This window comes from Myotis yumanensis, unplaced genomic scaffold, assembly GCF_028538775.1.
Source record: "Myotis yumanensis isolate MYYU_CA2020_CCGP unplaced genomic scaffold, mMyoYum1.0.hap1 SCAF_12, whole genome shotgun sequence".
NCBI lineage: Eukaryota > Metazoa > Chordata > Mammalia > Chiroptera > Vespertilionidae > Myotis > Myotis yumanensis.
The window spans coordinates 2,947,434-2,975,031 of NW_027223763.1; the positions used below are offsets into that span (position 1 = coordinate 2,947,434).

The 27,598-nt window shown below is 44.3% G+C and overlaps 1 protein-coding gene across 5 annotated transcripts in view; it reads left to right on the top strand.

Moving 5' to 3' along the window:
- The window catches only part of SETX (senataxin), a 58,812-nt gene that overhangs the window by 19,349 nt on the left and 11,865 nt on the right, over nt 1-27,598 (top strand). For all 5 annotated transcript variants that reach the window (XM_070430392.1, XM_070430396.1, XM_070430393.1 and 2 more), the window contains 12 exons: nt 1,555-1,726; nt 1,848-1,935; nt 3,522-7,652; nt 9,906-10,005; nt 15,947-16,120; nt 18,326-18,558; nt 19,667-19,834; nt 20,230-20,380; nt 23,510-23,611; nt 23,805-23,920; nt 25,666-25,737; nt 26,879-27,028. In XM_070430392.1, coding sequence (XP_070286493.1) covers nt 1,555-1,726; nt 1,848-1,935; nt 3,522-7,652; nt 9,906-10,005; nt 15,947-16,120; nt 18,326-18,558; nt 19,667-19,834; nt 20,230-20,380; nt 23,510-23,611; nt 23,805-23,920; nt 25,666-25,737; nt 26,879-27,028 — 5,657 coding nt within the window. The remainder of the gene's footprint in view (nt 1-1,554; nt 1,727-1,847; nt 1,936-3,521; nt 7,653-9,905; nt 10,006-15,946; nt 16,121-18,325; nt 18,559-19,666; nt 19,835-20,229; nt 20,381-23,509; nt 23,612-23,804; nt 23,921-25,665; nt 25,738-26,878; nt 27,029-27,598) is intronic.

The window sequence follows — 27,598 nt, forward strand, 5'->3', positions numbered from 1 at the left end:
AGGTTGCAGGCTCGATCCCTTAGTAGGGGGTGTGCAGGAGGCAGCCAATCAATGATTCTCTCTCATCACTGATGTTTCTATCTCTCTCTCCCTCTCTCTTCCTCTCTGAAATCAATAAAAATATGTTAAAAAAAAAAAAAAAAGAAAGTACATGATATGGTCTATACGACTGACTATGATGAAAAACTAGACTCTAAGTGTCTTGAGGGCAGTAAAACTGGAGGTTCTGGATGACTACAAAACAACAGTCACAGTCAGAGCATTTGCCTCGGAAGGAAGGGTCAGGTACTGTAGATGATGACATGGCTGGGCAATGCGTGACATGGAGGAAGCTTTGGAGCTGGACCTGGATGGATAGGGCTTTGAGGGATGGTACTGATAGTGAAGGCATTCTGGTTCTTGTTTGGGAAAAAGCCAGCTGTTTGTTTGTGCTATAGCTAGGGAGTGATTATGGGGGGGTGACAGATAAAGCTGGAGAAGAACAATAGAGGAAGACTGTAAGTGCTTGACTGAGGACTTTGAATTTCCTTAGAAGACATTAAGGAGCAATTGGAGGCCTTTGAGTGGGGCAGTATCTTGCCACTGCATGTCTGATAGAGAATAGGGAAAGGACTAGAAGTTAGAGCTTGTGAGTCATGGGAATTCCTGTCACTGGAGGGAAGTAGATTCTGCGGCTCTGCTTACCCATTAGCCTTGCTGAATCCTGGGCTTTGCTTACATCTGGAAATACCAAGTTTTTCTTTTCCCTTTCTTTCCTCTACTTCTCTTGTGTGATTTAATGCAGGGAGTTCTGGGAGAAGGTGAATTGGACAGAAAAGATGGCTTCAAGTGTGGCAAATGATGGGAAAGTTGGGTTTACCTAGACCAGTGGTCGGCAAACTGCGGCTCGCAAGCCACATGCGGTTCTTTGGCCCCTTGAATGTGGCTCTTCCACAAAATACCGACTTCTGCGCATGGGCCACGAAGTTTCAATCGCACTGTACATGCGTGCCCGCACGTGGTATTTTGTGGAAGAGCCACACTCAAGGGTCCAAAGAGCTGCATGTGGCTCTCGAGCCGCAGTTTGCTGACCACTGACCTAGACTATATAAATTTGTTGTCCATTTAAAAATTTTTTAGAGGCGTAGAGTATTGCTTGAAAAAAATGCAAAAACAATTTAAAATTTTGCCAGCTTTTTGTTGTTAATCCTCACTGGAGGATATTTTTCCATTAATTTTAGAAAGGGGAAAGAAAAAAAACATTGATGTGAGAGACTCACATCAATTGGTTGCTTCCTGTACTCGGCCCAACTGGGGTAGGGAACCTGCAACTCAGGTACATGCCCTTGACCAGAGTCGAACCCAGGACCCTCAACCCTCTGGTTCTCAGGCCAAGCATGCCAGTCAGAGTTGCCAGCTTTTTAAAAGCTGAAATTGGCAGTGCTTTGCTTTCAATTACTTGCTGCTTTGTTTTTAGTTTTGTTCCTACCCAGATAAAGAATGTTTAATTCTCAATATATTTTCGTATCTTTTCTAATTGTTTTCTAATTTGGCAATAACTCCATTGTATTTCAGATGATAGTGAAGATCCTTTCTGGCCAGCATTGCACTGTTTCATGGTCATTTTGGATCGCCTGGGATCTAAGGTCTGGGGTCAACTTATTGATCCTATTGAGGCCTTTCAGACCATTATCGACAATGCAAGCTACAACAGAGAGATCCAGAATATACGGAACAGCTCTGTGAGGTTAGTTCCATAGTGTGTCAGGATCTCAAAGTTATCTGTAAGGAACTCTGTTGAATCTTAACAATAGGGGTTTTCTTTCCCCCTTCATTTCTGTAATTTCTGTTTTTTCTTAATATTTAAGGGCCAAGTCAGAACCAGAGTCGTGTCTGGATGATATGGTGACTTGCAGCCAGATTGTGTACAATTATAACCCTGAAAAGACCAAAAAGGTATAAAACAGTTTGAGCATTAAGATGACATTGTATAACCTTTGCTTTGTAAGACCATGTTTTACATAATTAGTTTAATTGCTTATTTTGTGACATGTAGCTATTCTGAATCATTTGCTGCATAAAGGCTTTATGGTTGAACCAGATGTATTGTGCACGGGAGAAATAATGGACTTTACTGCTGGGGCTGACCAGCAGACCCTGAGCAATGGATGAGTGATTACTCTGACACACGTTTCTGTGAAAGAGAGGGCTAAGGGACTGCTTGGCTAGCAAAACCAAATATCACAGAGACACAAAACACCAATCAACAGAGCCACTTTTATATACGGTATTTACAGGCAGGCATAACCCACAGACAAGACTTAATAAATTAGAGTCCCTTTTGTAAATGGGCTGTTAGCTCCATTTTCTTTGGTACTTTTCCTTATCTCCTTAAAAATATTAAAGGAGATGGCTCATGAATCCTATTACCTTGCTGGTCTTGCATAACTGGGCAAGGTAAAAGCTCTCCTAACATGGCTTGCCTGACACAGGATCCCATAACTGAGGATCTAGTTGATGAACTCTCCTACAACGGTGGTGGAGGATCAGGAAATATGTCCTCTAGCGGTGGGGCTTTAGATACTACAGGCTCTATCGGCTCTACTTCAGGAGGAGGGAGTGGTGGTAGTTGCTCCTGGCATTCTGTAGGCTTCTGATCCTCCATATGGAGTAGGCATAGTGCAGCTCGACCAAGAACCCACATTCTTCCTATATAATAAAAGCCTAATATGAAAATTGACTGAACAGCAGAATGACTGGTTGCTGTGACACACACTGACCACCAGCAGGCAGATGCTCAATGCAGGAGTTCTCCCCGGTGGTCAGTGCGCTCCCACAGGGGGAGCATTGCTCAGCCAGAGCACCTCTCTCTGTGAAAGAGAGGCCTAAGGAACTGCCTGGCTATAGGAACCAAACAGCCCCATTGGCCTGTCTCTTAGGCTTTTATTGCAACAGCAGCTTGAATTAAAATTAACATTTAGATACTATCAGTAGGGTAAGCATCCTTGGAAAGACACACATGTCTGTAGTGTCCTTTAAGCAAGGACGTCTAAAGACTAAGCATAAAGCTTCTAGTAAACACCTGGGGCTCACACGGACAGACTTGTTTGAAAAGATCAAGGCAGGGTGGTTGCCTTCAGCCAACTCCCCCTAGGGGTTCCGACCTTTTGGAGTTTCCTCCTTACAGACTTTCCAACTAAGTCCCATGCTTCCCCACAAACTACAATGTGCACACTTTGGAAAATTAATTTTTAAATGCAGTGAGTAAGAGTGGAAAGTTTTGGGGTATGGGGGAGATAAGTAACATGACTAGAAATCAGAACCAGCTAATGGAAAGAGGGTCAGAGTACATGGAGGTGTTGTAAGATTACCATTACATGAAACCTGCATCTCAAAATTGAACTGTATTTTCCATTTCTTGGGGTTATGTGTAAACCAAAATTGGGAAAATGAGCCATGTATTTTTTTGTTTACAACTTGTGTGCTAACCTCGTCATGAATGGTGCTTGTTTGTCTGAAAGTCAGTATTTCTTTCATTTTAGGATTCAGGGTGGAGATCAGCCATTTGCCCAGATTATTGTCCTAACATGTATGAAGAAATGGAAACATTAGCCAGCGTGCTTCAGTCAGATATTGGTCAAGACATGCGTGTTCACAACAGCACATTTCTGTGGTTCATCCCTTTTGTTCAGTCCCTCATGGATCTTAATGATTTGGGTATGGCTTACATAGTAGAGGTCATCCACCATCTGTACTCCCAAGTCAAAGATGTTCTCAACCAAACAGCTGTGGTGTGTGACAAAGTCACTGAATTTTTTTTCCTAATTTTGGTGTCGGTGATTGAACTACATAGAAGTAAAAAATGTTTGCATTTGCTGTGGGTTAGCTCCCAGCAGTGGGTAGAAGCCATTGTGAAATGTGCCAAGCTTCCCACCACTGCATTTGCACGGAATTCTGAGAAGTCATCTGCCAATGGCTCCAAAGGAGCAGCAATGATAACGTCTCTGTCACTGCATTCAATGCCATCTAACTCTGTACAATTCGCTTGTGTGCAGCTCATTAGAAGTCTCCTTAAAGAAGGTTATCAGCTTGGGCAGCAGACTCTTTGTAAGCGATTCTGGGATAAGCTCAACTTATTCCTGAGAGGAAATTTATCTCTAGGTTGGCAGTTGACTAGTCAGGAAACCCACGAGTTACAAACTTGTTTAAAGCAAATTATTAGAAACATAAGATTGAAAATGCCTCAATATACTGCTTTGGCAGAGCTGGCTCCTCCATGTAAAACCCCTCCTGCCTCTAATGGTAAAGAAGAAAGTGAACAAATAGGGAGGGCATGTGAAAAAGACATCCCCTATCTGGAAAGGTGCAGCCCAACATGTTCTAAAGAACCAGTGAAAGCTGATGTATGTCAAGTACAAGAGAGTAGTGTAGTAAGCAAAGCAAGTAACACTATAGAAGAAGGTAATGAGCAAAATTATATAAAAGATTTGAAACTAGAAGACCATCTCTCAGCTGAGTCACACTTAAAGCAGAGTAGTAAAAACCTTTCCACTGAAAGAACTCAAGATCGAGTTAAAATACACACAAAGAAGCAGAAGTCTGTAAAAGATAATTCCTCCTGTTTGAAACAGAACTGTACTTCAAGAAATGATCCAGAAGAGGGATGTGACAGAGGAGTAACTATGTCAACACATTTGTTGACTGATTCTAACACTGATTCTCTGGAAAAGGCACCCACATCAAAAGAGGATTTATCTCTAAAGAATGATGTTCTTGGCAAAACCTCAAAAGCAAAAACTAAGGCACAGAAAAGTGACATTTGTACTGAGTTATCCCATGTAATAAAGAAGCAAAACAGGAAAAGTGCCGTGGTCAAAAACACTGTGGACTTAGAGGGAGACCTGACTATCTCTGACCGTAAGAATTTCTGTTCAAGGACAGATACTGCAGGTCAGAAAGGTGATGGCTTCATGCAGAACTTTTCTTTAGACCCTAATGATAATCTGGATCATAAAAATGAAGAACAGAAATCTCTTAACAGTTTATTGCTGAAACAGTTGAAGAATGAAGAGTTAGATGTTCCTTCTTCCCATGAAAACGATTGTCAAATACAGGAATGTCATGTTGATAATAAAGATTTTATCTCATTTACTTCCATGCCTAAAACATCTCCCTGTAAAGATCCTGTGACTTTACTTGGATCAAGTGATAAGGGGATTAACAAGAGCACTGATCGAGTTTCTTCTGACCTGAGAGAACAGGCCCCTAGCAGTCCTCAGTGTGACATCCTAACAGATTCTCAGATAGACAGAGACCTCCACACATTATCTTTAATAGCTCAAGCCCGTGTCAGTGAGTTTCCATTAGATTCAACTCAAAAAAGCTCATTCCAGTTACAAAGAAAAGTAAAAGATAAAAGAAGTTTCAGAGCCAACCAAAATAATGTCAGGGAAACCTGTGAACAAATTATTATTATTTCAGATTCTGATGAAGATGGTGATGAACAAACTCTAGATTCTGAGAAACACATTAAACAAGATAAAATGTGCATTGAGAAAGAAAGGCCAGGGCAGGGAACTTCAAAAGCTAATATGAATGTGGACATGAAGCTAACAAAGGAAGAAAAGATAGAGGAGTTTGAGGACTCTGGCTCTCAGGTTTTTGAGTTTGAAAGCCAACAGAAAGTGTTTTCAGTTTGGCAAGATCAGAAAACAGACCATGGGAATTCAGTTCAAGAGGATGAATGTTTGACTCATATAGTAGATATCACAAACGATTGGGGTTATGATACAGATTACGCTATGTCTGAAGAAGTTACCAAAAATGAAGCAGAGGGCACTGAGCATGCAAAACCACAAAGTGATAGTTCCGTTGAGGAAGTTTGTGAAATTAAAGGAAAAAAACCCAAGAGAAAACAATTTAAAAAAATGGCTAAAGACTCTTTAAGGCCTTCTTCTTCTGTCAGAAATGAGGACCAATCTGATACTCTTAATGAGAGGGATCTAACTGAAAATGATACTAAAATTGCAGACATAAGAACATCTTCCAATTCAGGTGTTGAGAGAGCCACTCTGGTCTCCCTGAAGAAGTCATCTCCGAAGAATCGAACTTACTCCAAAGTGGATCGGAGAGCCTCAGTTTCTAAAGCGCCTAAGAAAAAGCATTCAGATACCAAAAAAGGGCAGAATAAAGCTCCAAATTACATAAGCTGCAGGAACACTCCTGCTATCGTGCTACCAAAGAAATTTCGCCAGTGTCCTGAACCAACTTCAAAGGCTGAGAAACTTGGTCTGAAAAAGGCTCCTCGTAGGGCAGTTGTGTTGTCTCAGCGATCTTTAGACATGATAGGTGAATTACGCAACCATGGCAAAACTGTTGGAGAAATTGGTACCCCAAAAAAGGCTAAACTAATTTCTCCTCAGACTCTTCCTGGGAACGATAAGAAACTGCTCGTGAGTCAAGATCGTCCATTTCAGAGGCAGAGGAGACCCAAATCTCATCGAAACAGACAAAGACTTAATGGCAGTGCAGACACTACAAGAGCAGGACCACGTGCAGCCCAGAATTCTGACAGTGTAATACCAGATATAGATAGGTCAGGTGACAGTAACAAAGGAGGAACTGAGGGCATGGCAAACAGTAGTGGAGATCAGTCCATAAAATGTGTGTCTCCTGAACAAGGACCTAGGAAAGAAAAACACGTTGCTCAGGTGGCTGGTGATGCTTTTCTTTTGAGCCCTTGTAGTTCACCTGTGTTAAATGGAAGAGTACCAACCAATGAAATTACCGTCTGTACTCCAGAGGACCCTTTAGGTGGTGGCAACCTGACTGGACATCATTTAGAGGTGCCAACTTTGAAAAGGGGACAGCTTGACTCCGACAGTGATATGGAAGATGATATCTTTTTAACACAACATGATCCCAGAGATATGGACTTATGTTCACAAATGCAGAATGGTGATAATAGACTCATTGAAGAAGTCCATTGGAAAAGAGTTCATGTAGAAGAGTCTGTAAATCGGCCTCAGTCAGAATCTTTGAGTAGCACAAGATGTAAGTATAAGGATTGTGTGGAAACTGTGAAAAGCCAGGGTGAGTACTGCTCAAAACACTCTGAAGCTAAAGCAGCAGATGAAGATGTCTTTCGTAAACCTGCCCTGCCTCTTTCTGCCTCTAAACCTTTGAGACCTTCCACTACAAAGATTTTTAGCTCAAGCAGTACTTCACGAATTGCTCATCTTTCCAAGTCTTTGGAAAGTGCCTCGGCATCTCCAGGCCTAAAAAATAAGTCAAATGGAGGACAGCCTGTTTCCAAAGTACCACAGCCTGCCTCTCCGTTGTCTCCAAAGCCAAGGGCTGAAGTGAAGAGTTTGTACAATATTCCTCATTCTCCAACTCCGAATAACTCCAGCAGGCAAGCTTTCAAACTCCCGTTTGGTGAGTGCAGGCCTTTTTCTTCTCCAGCCATTTTCTTGTCATCACAGACTATCTCTGACACCTTCATCAAAGAGGTCTTGAAATGGAAATATGAGATGTTTGTGAAGTTTGACCAGTGTGGGCCCCCAACAAGTCTTTGTCAGGCCATCTCAAGATCCGTGCCTGTCAGATTTCAAGATTGTGAAGATTACTTCAGTGTTTTCTTCCCTCTGGTGTTACTGAATGCCTTTGAAACAGTAAGTATGGATTTTAATTGTACTGTTCAGGCTTTGAAGTTGCTTCTTTTCTTGACCCTGCTGAGCAATGGAGTGCAGTTAAAACAGCTGGTCTCAGGGTGCTGCTGCTGCTAGGTTTCACTTGAAGCAGACATCTGCCAGGTGCCGCTTGAGATGCTGGTGGCCCAGAGGTGACGTTGCCTTTGCCTCTGCCCTCTGAACTACAGGCACAGTTCAGCTAGCCCCGGAGGACACATTGTCAGTGCAAAGAGGCGATAGTCTTCCATCTGCTTTTTTAAAAAAAATACGTTTTTATTGATTTTTAGAGAGAGGAATAGAGAATAATGTTTATCAGCCTCCTCCTGTACACCCCCTATTGGGGATTGAGCCTGCAATCCAGGCATGTGCCCTGACTGGCAATCAAACCGGTGACCTCTTGGTTCATGGGTCGATGTTCAACCAGTGAGCCACATGGCTGAGGTTTTTTTTAGGTAATGGAGGCCTTTACTCAAAATTCTCTTGAAGAGGTTGCAAAGGATAAATTACACTGAGCAACAAAAAACAGCAAATCCTACATTTCTCTTAGCACATTTGTCTTTCCAGTTTCTTACTCATTATAGCAATTGCTCTCTCCCTTCAGCTGCCTCCCTCCCCTCCCCAGCACATCTGGTCTGGTTCTCCCTCACTCCCTGACGAGGACTGCCTAATGAAATGCCCAAGTCCCAGTTACATTTGAACCTCAGGAGAACGACTGATAATTCTCTTGGTGTTAGCACCCAAGAACGTTGTTAGGCCTGGACGTGTGGGTTTTTGTTTGTTTGTTTTGTGTGTGTGTTTTTTTGTTTGTTTAATATTTATTTTGCTTGTTCTCTGAGCTTCCTGGATCTGGAATTTGGTGTACGACATTAATTTGGGGAAACTCTCAGTCCTTATTGCTTCAAATATTTCTCTGTTTCTTCCTCTTCTGGTGTTCCCCTTACATGTCTGGTGCACTTTTGCGGTTGTCTGACAGTTCTTGGATATGCTATTCTTTTTCCCCCAGTTTTTTACCTTTGTTTTTGAGCTTTGATAGTTCCTGTGGCTATAGCCTTGAGCTCAAACAGTCTTTCCTCAGCCAAGTCTACCAGTGAGCCCAGCCCAGGCCGCCTTCTTCATTTCTGCTCCAGTGCTTTGGATCGCTAACAGTTCTCTTTGATGATTCTTATCATTTATATCTCTGCTTACATTACTCACCTCTTCTTACATGGTCTACTTTTCTAGCAGACTCTTAGCATATTAACTGCAGTTTTTAAAATTCCCTGGTTTGATAGTTCCAGCACCCCTGCCATATCTGACTGGTTCTGATGCTTATTCTTCAAATTGTGTTTTTGCCTTTGTGTATGCCTTGTAATTTTTGTGGAAAGGTGGACATGATATACTGGTGACAGGAACAGCAGTCAGTAGGCCTTCGGTAATGTGGGGAGTTGTCGGGGAGGGCAAGTGTATGTAGTCCTGTGATCGCCCCGCCTCTGGACTGAGACTTGCGCACATTTGGCTGTCCCTCACATCCTTAGGTGGGACATGAAGGCTAGAGTGGGCTGAGTTGGTTATTTCTCTCCTCCCAGATGTATGAGGTTCTCACTCTACCCCAGCAGCTTAGGCTCTGGTAGAATATTTCCCCACAGAGCAGGCCTTGTTAAGAAGATCGGCATGGAATGCTCTGGTGAGTTTCAAAATGGATCCTCTCCCCCCCACCCCCACCACCCCAGCTGCTGGAAGCAAAGGGATTTTCTCCAGTATTCACTGTGAGGACCTTGTAGCGCTCCCAGTGTAAAACTCACCAAGTGTGGGCCCCTCTACAGGGTCCCCCTAGGGCTAGAGTTTTTAACATTAGAGTTGTCCATACCAAGCCTCCAGCAACTTGTCGGTTAAAGTTCAGGTTTTCCTACCTGATGGGTTTTTACTTACGGGGTCTGCTCTGTGAGTTGTGGTTGTCTGTATCCACCTACCTGTCCCCAGTTTTGTGGGCAGCAACCTCACTTTGCTGTTGAATGTAAGAGGAGTTGTTGATTTTTCACTTTTTTTGGCTTCTTACTTTGTTAGGATGGAGTGGCAACTTCTAAGATCCTTACTGCTGACCAGGAAACTGGAATCCCCAATTAATTGTTAGTGTTTCTGTCACCTGGGATTCTAGGTTGTGGATTTTGCTGTGGCTTTGGGAAATTTTGCTGTTTAGCATTGGCTTTCCAGAATGTTTTTTGCTTTCTTCATTTGCTTTTCTTTGGTTTTGTATAGGTAGCACAGGAATGGATCAACTCTCCAAACAGAGGAAAATTCTATGAGTTGCAGTTACGAAAATTTCCTGGAGAATATAAAAAATACTGGGAGTTTGTGGGTAAGTTCTTTCTTATGTAACTTGGAACATATCACATAATAATTGGACATTTCTATTTGAGGAAGTATCACTGATTTTTCTGGAGCATAGGTTCCTTAAGATGAATTTGTAACCTCTTACAAAGAATATGTTTAAAGCCTTTTTCTTTTTTTAAAATATTTTTTAAATTGATTTTTGCAAAGAGGAAGGGAGAGGGATAGAGAGTTAGAAACATCGATGAGAGAGAAACATCGATTAGCTGCCTCCTGCACACTCCCTACTGGGTATGTGTCCGCAACCAAGGTACATGCCCTTGACCGGAATCGAACCTGGGACCCTTGAGTTCGCAGGCCGACGCTCTATCCACTGAGCCAAACCAGTTAGGGCATGTTTAAAGTCTTAATGAGGATAATTACTGGGACAGTTATGAATAGAACATTTATAGTTTTAATCACTCTGTAAATAGAATACCACAGGCCAAAGTGTTCATGGAAGCTAGGAGAGAGGGTGAGTAAAGGGGGCGAAGATGGGGTGAGGGGTGGGTTGTAATAATGGTGTTTAGTAGATTCTGAGTAAATCTTTATGCTGTCTATCTCTTCATTTCATGGTCAGTGTAAAACACATAATTGCATTTATGTATCAGTTAAAAATAAACCACATATTCAGAACTCTAAAATGAGAGCGTGTTGGTGAGGCACAGAGGGTGTGACTTCTCAGACCCTGCTGGGATAGAATTCTGCACAGCAGGCATGGCATTGTCTGGCCAAGCTGAACTTAGGTATCAGTATACCCTAGACTCCGCAATCCACTTCTGGATATACGCCACAGAAATGCCCTCACAAAAACACTAAGGGACACATGAGTGATCACGGTAGCATTATGAAATGGTCCCCCAAGTCCATCCTCCTTCATAGATTCACCTAAGAAAAAAGCACATGTGTCTGTTTCGGAGGCCAGGTCCTAAATGCTCACTGTAGATTCAGGTCCTATTAGCCAGCGGGAAAAAGACATCACCCACCATTCTAGTGGCTTTATACAGAGTGAGGTGAAGGTGGGTTTGAATTGGTGAGTACCGAAAGTTTATTCTTGTATTATTTATTAATTACTATATTATTTTCCATACAATCAACTGTAAGCTTACTTTTGCCCCACTCTGTATACACTATCTGATTGTAAGATTCTAGATGCTGGATATGTAGATGTTAAAAAAAACACCATAAAATTCCTGCCTTCATGAAGCTTACATTTGACTTATTTTCATTTCATATATTGTAGATGTCTTTTCAGAGTTATGAAATAATGGTAGTATGTTTAGTACTTGTAGTTATGCCATTGCAAGCATATTCGTAGTTCATTTCACCCAGCATTGCTGGTTAGATGTGGCCGTTGTTTACAGTTTCTCACCATTAGAAACACTGAATGAATCTCTGTGCTGGGTCAGACAGGATGCAGCACAGTTTGAGACTTTGACTCATTGCCTCTGCCTACTGAAAGGAAAATCACTTTTACTTCTGTTATTGGGTGTTAGAATGTATATTTCCCGCGTTGGCTGATTTAAACTCTTTCAGTTTTATATATGAAAATGTATCTCATTTGAGGTTGTGGGTTTTGCCCCCAGATCTTCACTGGTCATTTGTATTATTGGGGGTCTTGGGGCAGGGATAATTGTCTGTGTGTGCCCTTTGTGCTTTTTTTCTGTTAGGGAGGCTTTCTTTTTAATTTGATGTTTTGTTGTAAATAATATTTAAATCACTAATTTATATGGCATTCATCTTGATCATATGATGGACTCACATAGTATTTACTCTTGTGTTGTACAATTCATCAATTGTGTGTGCATATTTGTTGTTGTTTTTTGCTGCGCTAATATAGGGTATCCCCCAAAAATGTATACACTCTTTGAATTATTATAAGTCAGTGTTTATTAACATACAGTTCACTTTTAAAATTTAAAAGAATCTACAGAAATAATTTTTTTTGAATTTCTTTATTGTTGAAAATATTACATATGTCCCATGAATATTTTTTTTGGTCAGCATTTGTTTTCAAACTGACCTGGTCCAGGCACTGCTGCTAATGTAAAGCAGTGGAATCATAAACATCAAGAATCATTTCGTTTGGTATTTGTGTGCCCTCAATTTGTCGACTATTGCCAGTTTTTATGTATCCCCATAAAAAAAAGTCTAGTGGCACTTTAGGATAAATTTTCTTTGTTCAAAGCTTAGTCTGGTTTCACCCATTATTTCAGATTAATTAAATGGGAAAAGAAGTGAAAATTAAGTGAGTTATCAGCTATTAAAGTGTATATACATTTTAATGGGACAGCCTGTATGTCATTGTATGACTACATCACACTGTCACTGTTGGTAGACATTTTTCCCAGCAGGACTTTCCAAGACCATCCCCAGGTTCAGTGATTTGCTGAGAGGATCAGCATATATTCATGCTTGTGGCTATGACTTAATTATGGCAAAAGGACGCAAAGCAAAATTATTAGCGGGAAAGAGAATGTGGGGTGAAGATGAGGAAACTGGGAGAAAGCTTCCAGAGTCCTTTGCCAATGGAGTCATACAGGACACACTGTTTTCCCAATCACAGTCCTGCCAGCTCAGGTGAAATCTTACCACAGGGAAGCTCATTGGCCATTCAGTGCCCACAACACCCTCTGCCCAGCCCGCATTCCTGACTTCCAGAAGGAATGTGGGTGTTTGGCGTAAACCATATTCTTTCTGCACACAGTTTAGGCACAGTGAGTGTTCTCATCAGCAAATGAAGAGAACTGTTCGAAATACAAGTTCCCAGATGCCAGGGGCCCACCGTGTGAACAGGCCTTCCGGAGGGTTGCAGCCTTAGGCCTGCTGGGTTAACTTCACACACAGCATTTCATGTGTAATGTTATTATGATCACTCAGTGTTTTTGTGAGGGCATTTCTGTGGCGTATATCCAGAAGTGGATTGCGGAGTCTCAGGGTACACTGATACCTAAGTTCAGTTTGGCCAGATAATGCCATGCGTGCCGTGCAGAATTCTACCCCAGCAGTGTCTAAGAAGTCACACCCTCTCTGCCTCACCAACACGTCTGTGTTGATTGCCATGTTAGTTTCACCATTTCGGTGTGTGTATTGATGACCTGTTTTATTTTGTAACTAGAGGCCCGGTGCATGAAATTCATGCACTGAGGTGGGGGGTGTCCCTCAGCCCAGCCTGCACCCTCTTCAATCTGGGACCCCTTGGGGGATGTCTGACTGCTGGTTTAGGCCCAATCCTTCTCACAATCCAGGACTACTGGCTCCCAACCGCTCGCCTGCATGCCTGCCAGCCTGATCACCCTCTAACCACTCCCCCTGCCAGCCTGATCGATGCCTAACTGCTTCCCTGCCAGCCCAGTTGCCCCCAACTGCCCTCCCCTGCAGGCCTGGTCCCCCCAAACTGCCCTCCCTCCCCTGCCGGCCTGGTCGCTCCTAACTGCCCTCCCTGCTGGCCATCTTGAGACCACCATTGGGGCGGCCATCTTGGACCACATGGGGGTGGCCATCTTGTGCGAGGGCATGATGGTCAATTTGCATATTACCGCTTTATTATATAGGATAACCTTTGTAATAGTCAGTGGGGTCCTCTCATAGAGTTAGTAGGTGCCTCCATAACCTCTTTGGGGAAGTGCCTTTTGCAAGCTCTTTTCCAGCTTACTTTATTTCTGTTGTCTTTCTCTTACTGGTTTGTAGGGGTTGTTTATATGATCTGCTGCAGGCCATTCTGCCACCTTGGCTTGCACTTTGACTCTTAGTGATGTCTTAAAAATTCTTACTTTATTCTTTGTAAGAATTCCTTATTTTTAACATAGCAAATGCGTGCGCGTGTGTGTGTGCATGTGCGTGTGTGTGCGTGTGTGTGCGCGCATGTGTGTATGTGTGTGCGTGTGCATGTGCGTGTGTGTGTGCGTGTGTGTGTGTGTTTTGTGCTCTGTGCCTGCTGCAGGTCATAAAGATACTACCTTAACATCTAGAAAAGGTGTCAGCAAACTGCAGTGTGCAGATCTACCCTGTAGCCTGTTTTTGTATTGCCCTAGATCAGTGGTCAGCAAACTGCAGCTCGAGAGCCACATGCGGCTCTTTGGCCCCTTGAGTGTGGCTCTTCCACAAAATACCACGTGCAGGCACGCATGTACAATGCGATTGAAACTTCGTGGCCCATGCGCAGAAGTTGGTATTTTGTGGAAGAGCCACATTCAAGGGGCCAAAGAGCCGCATGTGGCTCGCGAGCCGCAGTTTGCCGACCACTGCCCTAGATTAAGGTTTACATTTTAAAAGGCGTTGGGTCTGGTTTAAGGGACTGAGTTTTTCTGAAGTACCGAGGTGACTTGAGGCTGGGTGTTCATGGGAAGGCTAGTTCACTTCTGCTTCACCCTTGGGTGTGGCCCTTCATGGTCCCACCCTGAAGCAGGACGGCTACCTGGAGCCAGCTCTGGGCAAGCCCTGGACTCCAGCCGTTGTCTTTTTTAAAAATTAGATGTGTTTTTAGAGGATGTTTATTGAAGCTGGGGACAGCGAAACAAAGGAAGGAATTAGGGCAGAGGAAGCAACAGGAGAACTTAAGTGGGGCTCTGCTGTGGCTCCCAAGAAATGTCACAGGAAAGAAGTGAGCCAGGACGGGCTGCTGTCAGCCACTGGGTCGTCAGAGAGAAAGGGGCCTTGGAGGCAGGATCGGGGTTAGCTCAGGATGAGCAGCTGCCACCTGCTTCTCCCCTGGTTGCGAGTCTTGTGGGGACCCTTAGAACTTTGGGAGAAAAGGTAAAGATACACACTGGGGAAGAAAGGCGTGGGTGTTGTCTGTTTATTTCAACAAGGTCCTCCCAGGTTGACCCGGCTGCCACTCCCTGAACAGTTCAGAGTTTCTAGGGAAATGCTGGGCTGACCCCTTCTGGATCTCAACAGAGTAATTCTTCATTGTTACGTTTGTTCTCTGATGCCTTCAAATAGATGCTTCTTATGTGCTGCATTTTTTTTTTAATATATATATTTTATTGATTTTTTACAGAGAGGAAGGGAGAGGGATAGAGAGTTAGAAACATCGATGAGAGAGAAACATCGACCAGCTGCCTCCTGCACACCCCCACTGGGGATGTGCCTGCAACCAAGGTACATGCCCTTGACCGGAATCGAACCTGGGACCCCCCAGTCCGCAGGCCAATGCTCTATCCACTGAGCCAAACCGGTTTGGCTGTGCTGCATTTTAAAAAGCATTTTGGTTTAGTGGTTCAGTCTGCCTCATGCCAGGACTCCATGCTTGAATTCAGTGTGTTGTGGCTGGATTTGGCGATTGGCACTGAACATGTTCATCCTGGTGCTTGCTCTGTTTTCCCAGACCCATTTACTTTACAGCTGTTCTTTCCCCTTGTTTGAAACGCCACCAATAGGCTCAAAATTCTTATGTGGACTTGGATCTGGGTTTCCCCCTGAGGTTTTGAAAGTGGGGAACAAAAGAGATTTTATTGATTCAAAAACTAAAATAAACTTCAAGGGAAGTAAATGTATCAGCTACTTCTGAATGTTAAATGTTATGTTTTCATCTGTTTTGGCTTTTTAGCAGTTTGTAAGAAACATTTGGTGGTACTGTGTAATCAGTATTTGTAGACTACCGATCTGAAGTGTGTGGGGATCGCTGGTGCTGCCTACGCTCTGGGACTTGGCACGGGCTTTGGCTCCTGTAATTTGCCCTTAAAATAACCGGGGCGGTTTCTCTCGGGGGCACACCCTTGCCTTCCCGTCCTCCCTGCTTCCCCAGGCCCATTATTACCTGAGCCTTTCCCTCTCCGGAGCTCCTGGGGCCCTTCTGCTTCTGCAGCTCTCTATGTGGCCAGCTGGCTCCCTTCTACTACCTCTGTAACTTTCTGAATAAAATTTCTCTTATAATTTAAAAAATGAAACAATTCTGTTAAGATAAATGCTGACCTCTTGTTCTGTAGTTTCTCTTGAGGAATGTGAACTGTCTAAACAGCTTTATCCAAAGGAGAATGACTTGGTGTTTTTGGTTCCTGAGAGACTGAAAGGAGAGAAGAGAGAGTTGGAGGGGAATTCCATCCAAGCTTCCCGTGAATATCACTGTGCTTATGTTCAGAGATTCCGCCGCACTTCAGTCAGTAAGTACCTCACGAGACACGGAAGAGAGTCCCAGCTGTGAGCTCACCCTGCTTCCCCCAAGTCGTCTTTCCCAGCCGGGTATTTGCCCCACAGTTGACCCTTGAACAACAGGTTTGAACTGCGTGGGTCCATTTATACACCGATTTTTTTTAAGATACTGTAACTGTATTTTCTCTTCCTTATGGTTTTTTATGTTTTTTCCAGATTACTTTATTTTAAGAATACAGTATAAATACATGTAACATTCAACATATGTACTAATCAACCGTGTTATAGGTAAGGTTTCTGGTCAGTAGGCTATTAATAGTTAAGTTTTTGGGAGTCCAAAGTTATACCTGGGTTTTTGATTACGAGGAGGGGGTTGGGCACATCTAAGCCCTGTGTTGTTCAAGGGTCAGTTGTACATTCATTGGACCTCTAGGTCAGTGATGGCGAACCTCTGACACCCGTGTCAGAGGTGACACGCGAACTCATTTTTTTGGTTGATTTTTCTTTGTTAAATGGCATTTAAATATATAAAATAAATATCAAAAACATAAATCTTTGTTTTATTATGGTTGCAAATATCAAAAAATTTCTATATGTGACACGGCACCAGAGTTGTGAGGGTTTTTCAAAATGCTGACACGTCGAGCTCAAAAGGTTCACCATCAATGCTCTAGGTTGATGACTTGCCATTCAGAGTCCTCTTATTTTTTCTAGACTCATCTGGAAAAGGTCCAGTATTTATTGCTCTAGTTCCGATCTTGCTGCAAGTTCTTTGCCTAGTGTGGTTTTCCCAGCCCCTGGTGTACCCCTGAGCAGAATCTATTGCTCTAGAATTATAATTTAAAAGCTTCCTTTTGAAATGTCCTCTCCTTGTGGTATATTTCTTCATCTGCATTTTACTTGTTATGAAACAGACAACCTGTAAGTCACCTGTTTTTATATCTTACATCACATTTCAACCTTGTCTTTGTGGCTCATTATGAATGCGAAGACTAAACATATGACTAAATGTGAGGCACTGTGAGGGGTTTACTGTTTACATCACCCCATCTAATGGGTTGTAGGGACTTCTTTCCCTAGGGTAGTATTACAAAAAAGTTAGCTTGAATTTAATGAGCACCTACTGTGTGCCTTATCCTTCCTGTCACATTTATCATCCTCCCAAGCCCTACGAAGCAGTAAGAATTATTTGTTCCCACCTCTCAGGAAGTGAGGGTTCAGGCATGTTGAGTACTGCAGCCAAGGTCCTCCTCAGCATTAAATGTAAGTCCAGAATTACAGCCTCCTTTTTTTGGCTGCAAAGTGCCTGTTCTTTATTCTAGGCCAAGCTGCCTTTCTGACATTGATGCTTTCTTAGTCCCAGTGAGGAGAACATGATTTCATTATTCTTAGCCTTTTGCATCACATTTTAAAAACAGTGACTAGCCTCCTTTAAGTTCAGCATCAGGCTGCATTGTAACTGGTCATGCTTATTGTCAGTGCGACCAGAGCGCAGTTCTTGGTATAGAGTGCATTTAGAAGAGCAGTAACGGGATACAGCCATGCTTCTGACTCTTGCAAATGATTACATTTGTCAAATTCATATTTCTAAAGTAGTCTCTTTCCCTGAACTCTTCATGTAGCCCACCATCAGACATCTCTACATTTCAAACCTTGTCCAACATCTGCTGTTCCTTTACTAGGCAGAGCCTCTTCATCTTACACTCCACATCTAATCCATCAGCAAATCCTATCAATTCGTCCTTTGAAATGTACCCTGAACCCAGGCCCCAACTCTGTTCTTGCACCCTGGTCCATCCTGCCATTAACTTTTCTCTGGATGACTGCAGTACCCTCCCGAGTGGCCCTTTTGCAAGTCTTTGCTTAAGTATCACCTGATCAGGAAGACCTTCCCTGACTCCTGTCTGCAGTGATCCCTACCTCACACCCTTTGGCACATCCTCATCCCCTTGCTGCTCTCTTCAGAGCACTTGCTTAGCACTGCCTGATGTGTTTATTGGTTGTCTGCCTCTCTCTGCTAAAAAAAGAAGTCTCCTGAGGAGAGGAACAATGCCGGCTCTTAGGAGGCCTTCAAGAAGTTGTTAGTGAGTGAGTTATGTAAATAACATGTCATACAAAACCATACGTTATAAAATATCCAATTCTGAGTAGCCTTTTTAACTGGACATCGTTACTCACTGGTAACTGAAATTGCTTTTTCTCTTTCTTCATACTAGTGCATAATGGGAAATATGAGTGTTCCCTTCTCATCCAGACGCAGGATAAATTCCCAGTCAATGTAAATGAAACCGTGAGATGTGTTGTAATCAGTTCTCTGGTAACTACACAAAGGAAGTTGAAAGCAATGTCTTTGTTGAATAGTCGAAACCAACTGGCCAGAGCTATTCTGAATCCAAACCCCATGGACTTCTGTACAAGAAATCTACTAACTACAACATCTGAGGGAATTGTGAGTGATGATTATATGATCACAGGGAAAGTCAGAAAGTTTTAGTGTCAGGATGTGAAAGCATCGTGTTGTGGGTATCTGCTGCCTATTCCTATGTCGACAACAGAACACACACTTTGTGCACAAGGATGTCATTTAGTGCTTAGTCATCTTTGGTATTGCAGAGTGTGTGTTAGTGGGTCAGCTTGCCTCCTCGGGAGAAAGGTGTACTGTAAAGAATTGGAAGTGTGCTTGAAGAGCAACATTAAAATGGGAGGTGAGCATTCTGCCTGCATGTCGTTAGGTGGTTGAAGTCCAGGCGTAGGAGAATTGAGTGTTGCAAGTGTGAAGATGAAGCTGTCATTTTGTGTGAACACATATCTCCTTGGAAGAGCTTCATATAAGTTCCAGGAAGTTAACAGAGAAAGGCAAAAGGAACGTAATATTTTTACCCCCTCGGTGTGCTAGGGCTTTCACGTGCATCATCTCAGTCACTTCTCACCCTTCAAGGAGCCCCAGGTCTACAAAGTCTGGGGCTAAGAGAGGTTAAGAGTTTTTTGTTTGTTTGTTTGTTTTAATATATTTTTATTGATTTCAAAGAGGAAGGGAGAGGGAGAGAGAGAGAGTAACATCAATGATGAGAGAGAATCATGGATTGGCTGCCTCCTGCATGCCCCACTGGGGATCAGGCCCGCAACCCGGGCATGTGCCCTTGACTGGAATCGAACCCGAGACCCCTCAGTCCACAGGCCGACGCTCTATCCACTGGGCAAAACCAGCCAGGGCAAGAGAGGTTAAGAGTTTTAAGAGACCTGGCTTGTGAGTAAAACTGAGGTTTAGACTCAGGTCTGCATCCAAGTCCATGCTCTTTCCACTGTATCACTTGTTTTTCTGTCTAAGGAGGGAGTTGACTACAATGGGAAGAACCAAAGAAGGAATAGCAGAGAAGTATAGAACAGCTTATTGTCATCGTCATTATAAGAATCCCAAATAAAAATACACTGTATTCAATGCTGGGCCAAAGCCTACAGACAGAGCACCTTTCTTTCCGGTAGTGAGAGTGGTTTTAGATTAAGGGTGGGCCCTTGGGGGTCTTGCCCTATCATTCTCACTCCTGTCTTTTGTGTAGAATGCCTACTTAAGGGATTTCAACGACGACCAGAAGAAAGCGATAGAAACCGCGTACGCCATGGTGAAACACTCCCCGGCGGTGGCCAAGATCTGTCTGATTCATGGGCCACCTGGAACAGGGAAATCAAAAACCATCGTTGGCCTCCTGTACCGCCTGCTGACCGAGGTAGAGATGCTGGGGTCGGTGCTGTGGCTGAGGGCATGGTGCCGCTGTCCTTGAATTAACTGACGTGTGCCTCTTCATGTCAGTGTGCCTGTGTTACTGTGTGGAACTTTATCAGAGGCGGGGGCGGGGGCGGGGTGCGGGTAGCGGAGGAAGAGAAAGTTCTAAGAAATGGGCAGAAAATGCTGTCTGGGTGAAACTAATCCTAAGGGCCAGAGGGTGGTCTTCTGGTTTCATTATAGGTCACATCTGCCAGGCGACCGCCTTGAGGGTCTTCCTGGCTACATTTTGGTCATTGAATAGTGAATGCGCGTGGAAGTAGAGAAAAGGATGCGCTGACACATCGGGCTCATGGGTATTTTTGTTTGTTTGGTGCATGTGGCGAATTGTGGAACCAGAGGAGGGGGCAGTTGGATGAAAACTCCAACGCCAAGATCAAGCAGAACCGCGTGCTTGTGTGTGCGCCTTCCAACGCAGCCGTGGATGAGCTGATGAAAAAAATCATCCTCGAATTCAAAGAAAGGTGTAAAAACAAGAAGAATCCTCTGGGTATGATACTCACGTGGGCTGTTCATTAGTTTTTTGTTTTGTTTTCAGTGTTCCGTGTGGGCAGCTGTGAATGATAAAGAGCAGGCCCTTACTGGTGGTAACCTGTCCATGGGCTGGGCCCCTCTGTCCTTAGTGATTCTTGTAGCAAATATTGTAAGCGTTTTCTCGGTGCCCGGCACTGTGCTGAGTGCTGAGGTTTCAGCAGTGAAGCCTCCGGAAGACAGTCCCAGGAGGAAGAGGATGGAGGCGTGGGCAGTGAGAGGACCAGTTGTAAGCTCTCTAGAAGGAGGGAAATGTGGGCACTTCCTGGAAACTTCAGACGACCCTTGACTCAGTCATTTGAGGGCTCGGAAGGCTTCCAGAGGAGGTGGTGCCTAAGGTGAAACCTGAGGAACGCGTGGGAGTTGGCCAGGGCAGGTGTGAGGGGAGGCGATGCCAGCAGAATTCCTATCGGTAAAAAGGCCCAGAGGTGCGAGAATCCAGCTTGGTCAGTACAGCCAGAACGGGGTCAGTACAGATTGTACGGGGTCAGTACAGCTGGAACGGGGTCAGTACAGCTGGAACGGGGTCAGTACAGCTGGAATGGAGTATACTGCCCAAGGCGAGAGTGAGTCCTTCACTGTGGTGTCCCAGTGCCTGGAACAGGGCCGGGCTGGGGCTGAGTAGATATTTAGTGCCTGGAAAACTGGAACAGTGCTCACGGTGGCAGTGATTCTCAGAGCTGAGTATTAAATAACTGTCTCCATGCTGGCGGAGGAGAAACTGAAGGGTGAAGCGCAGGGCTGTAGAGTGCCCCAGGGTCACGTTCAGCACGTCGTAGTTGATGCTGGTAAAGAGAGCAGCGCAGATGATTGAGGGCGCCTGAGTGCAGGTGTCAGATGACGCCTGCCTGCCCGCCTCATTCCCACAGCACACACCTTGAGTGGCGGTTAGGATTAGACTTTTCCCAAGCTCATATGTCCTGTCTTTCCTGACCAAATTTTGTTTTTCTTGAGGTTTCCCCAACAGTACCTTTTATCAGTTAGGATTAGATTTGGCTGCAAATAAGAGCAACTCTAAATACAGTGGCTTAAGTATGATAGAAGTTTCTTTCTTACTTGGGAAGTCAGAGGTCGGCAGCTCAGGACTGGTACTGGTGTTGAGTCTCAGAGACCTGGGCTCCCTCTGTCCTGCTGCTCCACTCTGTGTGGCCTCATTCCTCAGTGCACCTCATGGTCTCAGATGGCTGCTCCAGCCGCAGCAGTCACATCCAGCAGCAAGTGTCCCAGGTAAAAGATGAAGAGGGGACAGAGGCACATCCTAGCCTTGTTTTCAGGAAAGTTCCTAGACACTGCCAGTAGCACCTCTGCCTACTTCCTTTTGGCCAGAACCTACTCACATGGCTGCACCCAGCTACGAGAGAGCCTGGGACGTGCCATCTTCATTCGGAGGGATCAGACACGATTTTCTTTTTACCACATACGTAGCACCTACAAATGGAATTCATTTGTTTGTCAAATTACAATACCTTGTTAGTTTGCCACTTTCCCAGCCACGGTATGTTTTTGAGGTTCATGATTTTATAGATATCACTATCAACACAGTCATTCATAACACCTGCTCCGGGTATTTCATTGTGGGGTGTGCGGTGTATTCATTATCTGTTGATAGACATTTAGGTTCTCTTCCATTTTTTGTGATTTCATACTTTATTGCAATGAACATTCCTATACGTGTGGGTGTCTCTCCAACACAGATATAGAGTGTTTACTGCAGCCACCATGGCTCAGTGGTTTGAGCCCCATGAACCAGGAGATCACGGTTCAAGTCCCGGTCAGGGCACATGCCTGGGTGGCAGGCCCGATCCCCACTGGGGGTGTGCAGGAGACGGCCAATCGATGATTCTCTCTCATCATTGATGTTTTTATCTCCCTCTCCCTTCTCTAAAATCAGTAAAGAAATATTTAATGTAAAATAAAATAAATGTCTTTAATTACTACAAGTCTATTCAAATTTTCTAGATTTGAGTGAGTTTTGCTAATTCACATTTTTAAGAAAAATTTCACTTCGTTTAGGTTTTCAAATATATTGGTGTAAAGTTGTTCCTGGTACTCTCATTTTTTAAAATCTCAGCTGTATTTCTGAGGCTCACCTTTGTCATTCCCTGTAATGTATGTTAGTCTCTACATTCACCTGTGGCACAGGCCTGATTGGAAAGTCCCAGAAGAGAAATTTCCCAGCTGAGCTGGGACAAGACAGGTTCATTCTCCTTCAGCCGCCCATTGGCTTTCTGCCGGGCTTTAAACCCAAGCCCGCCTTGTAGGACTTCCGTCCTTGTTGGGAATGGTAGTTTTGCCAGTGTGGCGGTTTGTCACACTCTGTGGAGCTAGATTTTCATCTGCATTTTATTGAATGTAAATGCACCTGAGCGCAGAGATGGTGAGCAGCCCTCACCCTCACCCTCACCCTCACCCTCACCCTCACCCTCACCCTCACCCTCCGGGCAGCCACAGCAGCTCAGGGCTTTAGCTCTGCTTTTCGGCTTTCTCTTTGTTTTGGGCCTAGAGTTTGTCCTGCCTTCTTATGAACTCACCTGCAGTTTGAAGAATGTCTGTCATAATCTATGAGGCATCTATCTCTAGGTGTTTCTAGTGAAGTAGAAAGTGAGGGGAGCAGAGTTCCAAAGCTTTGTCCTGTAGATTCTGCAGAAGAGGGTTGAGGCTCAAATAGACTGTTTAGAAATTCCCATATGTAGTGATAGAGAAAAGTCTCTCTATTTTTTAAATCTCCTGTGGTTAAGAAATCTTTTTTTATCTTTAACTCACCATTGTCCAAATATATTCTACCATGGAATGTTCTAAAAAACATAATTTGAGAAACATTAGTATAATAGAATCTCAACTCTGCAATGTAGCGTGTTTTACAACCTCGCCAGCTTCCATTAAGTAGAAATGGTAAGTACTTCTAGGGCTGCTACAGAGACTGTCTAAAATAATGTGTGTGGCGCCCCAGTGGAGTCCCAGGTATCCAGTTCATTAGTTCACATTAGCTCCCTTCTCTGATGAATATGATTGCTTAGAAATACACATGGTAATGGACAGGGGTTGGCAGTGTCCTCATTAATCTCTGAAGTGTGATTTTTATCAACAGGAAACTGTGGAGATATCAATTTAGTACGTCTGGGTCCAGAAAGGTCTATTAATAATGAGGTCCTAAGATTCAGTTTGGACAACCAAGTTAACCACAAAATGAGTAAGTACTGAATACGGTTCACACTAACGTTAGCTCTGGTTCCTTTTGTACAGTGGACAGTGGCTTGGGCATCGAAGGGAGTGGGGAGACCTTAGCAATAGTGTGGCTTTGACAACTAGTTTTTCTTCTCGTTACACATGTGTGTGTGTGAATTGGCAGACAAGTCTTTATCTTTTTTTTTTTTTTTTTAAAGAAAAAGACTTACCTTCTTATGTTCAGGAGATGCATAGAAGAAAGGAACAGCTAGACCATCAACTAGATGAACTTTCCCGCCAGCGTGCTTTAAGCCGATATGGAAGAGGAATCCAGGTAGCTAAACATTTCTTGCTGAATGGTTTTTAATATATCATAGATACACGAACTAGTTGATAAGTATCTGATGCCATTTTCCATTGTGGAATAGCATAATTTGCTGATAAAAATTTAGGCAAAAGTGGTATGCTTTACAAAAAAGTTAAACTCTTTTTAGAAAGGACAAGATAGTAAACAGCCTGGATTTTGCAGGTCTCTGTTCAGCTCCTCAGCTCTGCTGTGGTAGCACAGAAACAGCAGGAGATACACCATCCTAAACAAAGGGGTGTGGCTATGTTCCAATAAAACTTTATTTACAAAAACAGATGGCGAGTTGAATTTGATCCACAGATTGTAGTTTGCTGTTGCCTGCCTTATACTAGAACTGCACTGAATTCATTGGGTATCTTTTAATTACAAGTTAAATTTAATCCAAGTTAGGTTAGACAAGTCCTGGCCGGGTAGCTGAGTTGGTTAGAGTGATGTCCAGATATGCTATGGTTGCAGGTTCAATCCCTGGTCAGGGGACATGCAAGAATCCAGCCAATGAGTGCATAAATAAGTGGAACAACAAATCGATGCTTCTCTTTCTCAAATCAGTAAATAAATTTTTTTAAATGTAGAAGAAAGTTAAGTTAGACAAAAAACGGAATTCACTGGCACCTAGGCCTGGGACATCTAGGAGTGGATTAACTTGAGCAAATGATGCCATTTCTCCACCTTGATCTGCTTGTCTGTGAGTCAGCATTTCTTCTCCCGGAGAAGACTGAGTGCCAGCATCTCCGGGCTCCACCCCAGCTCAGAAAGCCTGCTGGTGGAGAAGGCCTCCCTGCTGTCACCGGGCATCTGCTCAACGAAGAACTTGGATTAGTCCCTGGGTGTGCAGGCAGGTCCGATCCTTGTGTTAAGGGAAAGGGTGCCATGGTTGACCAGGCCTGTATTACATGCCTGCCGCTGTGGCCAGAGGTGCTGGAGGTGTGATTGATAGTCTCATTTGAACTGCCCGGAAACGAGGGAAGGAATGATAACCCAGGGTTGAGATGCTCAGAAGTAGCAGAGGTGCCATGTACTGGACCCAGCGGAATCGTACATAGTGTGAAAATGATCAGGTTACCTTCCTGCGCAGTGGAGTCTGGGTGCTGGTGGTGAGACTGTCCGCAGCAGACCATGAGAGAAGTTTATCACTCTCAGGTCCTGGAGGAGAGAGACAGCACACCCTGAGGGGCCACAGGAGGTCAAGGCGGAGTGCAGACAGGGAGGCAGGACCTGGGGCTCGTATGTGCCTTTATTAGGGCCTGTGTGGTGGAGTGCTTAGCAGTTCCCAGGCTAAGGCTGGATTGGTCAATTCAAACTCCCCAGGGGGGTGTTATGTAGGAAGAATGCCGGGGGACAGTGTCATACAGGCCCTGGGGCAGGGGAGCCTTGATCACAAGGATGTTGGAGAAATCTACCAGGAGCTTACAGTTGCTGTGACTGGGCTACTGCTTCGGCCGGGGCTTGTATGAAGGGCCAGTGTCAGTTGAAGGTGTGCAGGCTGCTTGGCCAAACAGAAGGGGTGCGGAGGCAGCGATAGCACGGAGTAACTTAGCCACATTCTGGATACGCAGCGATGCAGAAAGCATCAGGACCTCACTGCAAAGAGAAAACAAACTGGGTGAACCAGCTTTCGTCAAGTGCAGGCTCGCCCTTTGGAAGTGACAGTCCACTGGAAAGCATTGTAAATGCTGACTCAGCTTTAAAGATGGCGTTCTCATTTTTTCCAGAGGCAAGAATTAGATGAAAAAATTGCCCAAGTTTCAAAAGAAAGGCAGGAACTTGCGTCTAAAATTAAAGAGGTAAGTAGTTTACTTATAGCATTTTCCTGGTTTTTCTTTTCTTTTTTTCGTTATGACATAGTTGAGATAACCTCTGGGCTTTTATCAATTGCATTTAAATTTTTTCCATTTTTGAGAAATTTTAAATATAAAAGTGGAAATGGTGTAATTACATGTATATTTACATTTGTTTCTTTAGCCTAATAATGAGTTCTTATCACCACCTGAGATTTCTAAGAAAGAAGTGATTATAGAATATCTTTCCTTTTCTAGGTCTGGGTAAGTATTAATAAAACCTCTTGTCGGAGGCTCTACTCCACCTCCCCCCGAACTGCAGAATCAACTGGTCACTATAGCCAGATGCATAGTAAATGAAAATAAGTTTGTGGTGTTTCCCTATTAAGAAGAAAGAAAATCACACGTGTCTGAGCCCAGCGCAGTGACTGGCAGCTCCGTGTTGCCTGTCAAATAGCACAGGCTTCCCGTGGGGTCAGGGAGAGGGCGGAATATCCACCAGCGCTGCTAGCAGTGTGTCTGAGGAGATTCTCTCTTGAATGTATTACTAGCCTTCTCTGTGTGGTTAAGTAAATACAGTTGAATTTAATGCCTATTTCCATTAGCAATTTGTTTTGTTTGTTTTTTTTTTAATTAAAAATTACATGGAAGCTTTTCAGAAAGATTTTAAACCGGGCCAAACTCAACTTTTCCCAAATTGAAGGATGAAGTTCATGTTTGCAGGTAGCAAGGTCTCTGCTACTCGTCACTGTTCTGTGGCTGTGGCACTTGGCTGTTTTCTCACTGATGGCTGAGAGGAGAAGGGTGATGGCCTTCAGCCCAAGAGCCCTGGGGCCCACCGTTGCCCGCCCTGGCCGAGCTCACGTGGGGCCTGGGTCACGTGGGGGTCAGCAGAAAGAGGCTGACCGACTCTGATGAGAATGCTGGTTCGTGCAGTGGGTGGTGTCATTCACGCTGCCTGCTTCTGCCAGTCCCGTTGTGTCTTTGATCTGAAGTTTCTGCTGTTTTTCTAGATTGTGGTTCTCTTACATTTACTAAATATTATTCTGTCACATAATGAAGATGGGTGCTTTATAGTAAAGTTGCCCTGCCGTAGCCTAGAATTCACATACAACTGAATGGTAATGAACCTTTGTTGTTGTCTCAGGTTCAAGGGCGCCCACAGAAAACCCAGAGCAACATCATCCTAGAGTCCCACATCATCTGCTGCACCCTGAGCACGAGCGGCGGTTTACTGCTCGAGTCCGCTTTCCGGGGGCAAGGAGGAGTCCCCTTCAGTTGTGTCATCGTTGACGAGGTCAGTGAGCGGGCGGCCGTTCAGCTCGGACTAGCGCTGTGCGGACTCTTAGACCAACAAGGGCTGCTGAGATGGCGACACAGTGGACTGCGCCTCAGATTTTACCTGCCATTACGTAGTCTTACACATTGAAACATGCTGCCGCCGCCTCCCCATTGCTCTTCCAGTGGGGGGTTTGACAGTTCCTCACAGAGCCCTCCCGGGGACTGTCTGAGCTGCTTGGAAGAGCTCAGGCTACCTTTTGCAGCATTTGAAATGTAACTTTGCACAGCTCTGAGCCACTATATTTTCCTCGTTCATTGAGCATTTGTTAGGTACCTACTGTTTGCCAGATGTAGAGCCAGAAGACAAAAGGGATGGAAATGAGATACAGGGAATCGGTCCAGGAGGTCCCAGGTCCCTAGTCCCCAGTGAGAACGTGCAGGCGGGCGCGATGACGCGTCAGCCAGTGGAAGAAGGCCGGGTCTTGCCATTGAAAGGCCTGCTGAGGACCAGGAGGAGGGCGGGTGGGGCCGGTCACAAGCTTGCAGCCCCAGCAGGAACAAAGGACCCAAACCTGGGCAGTCCGTG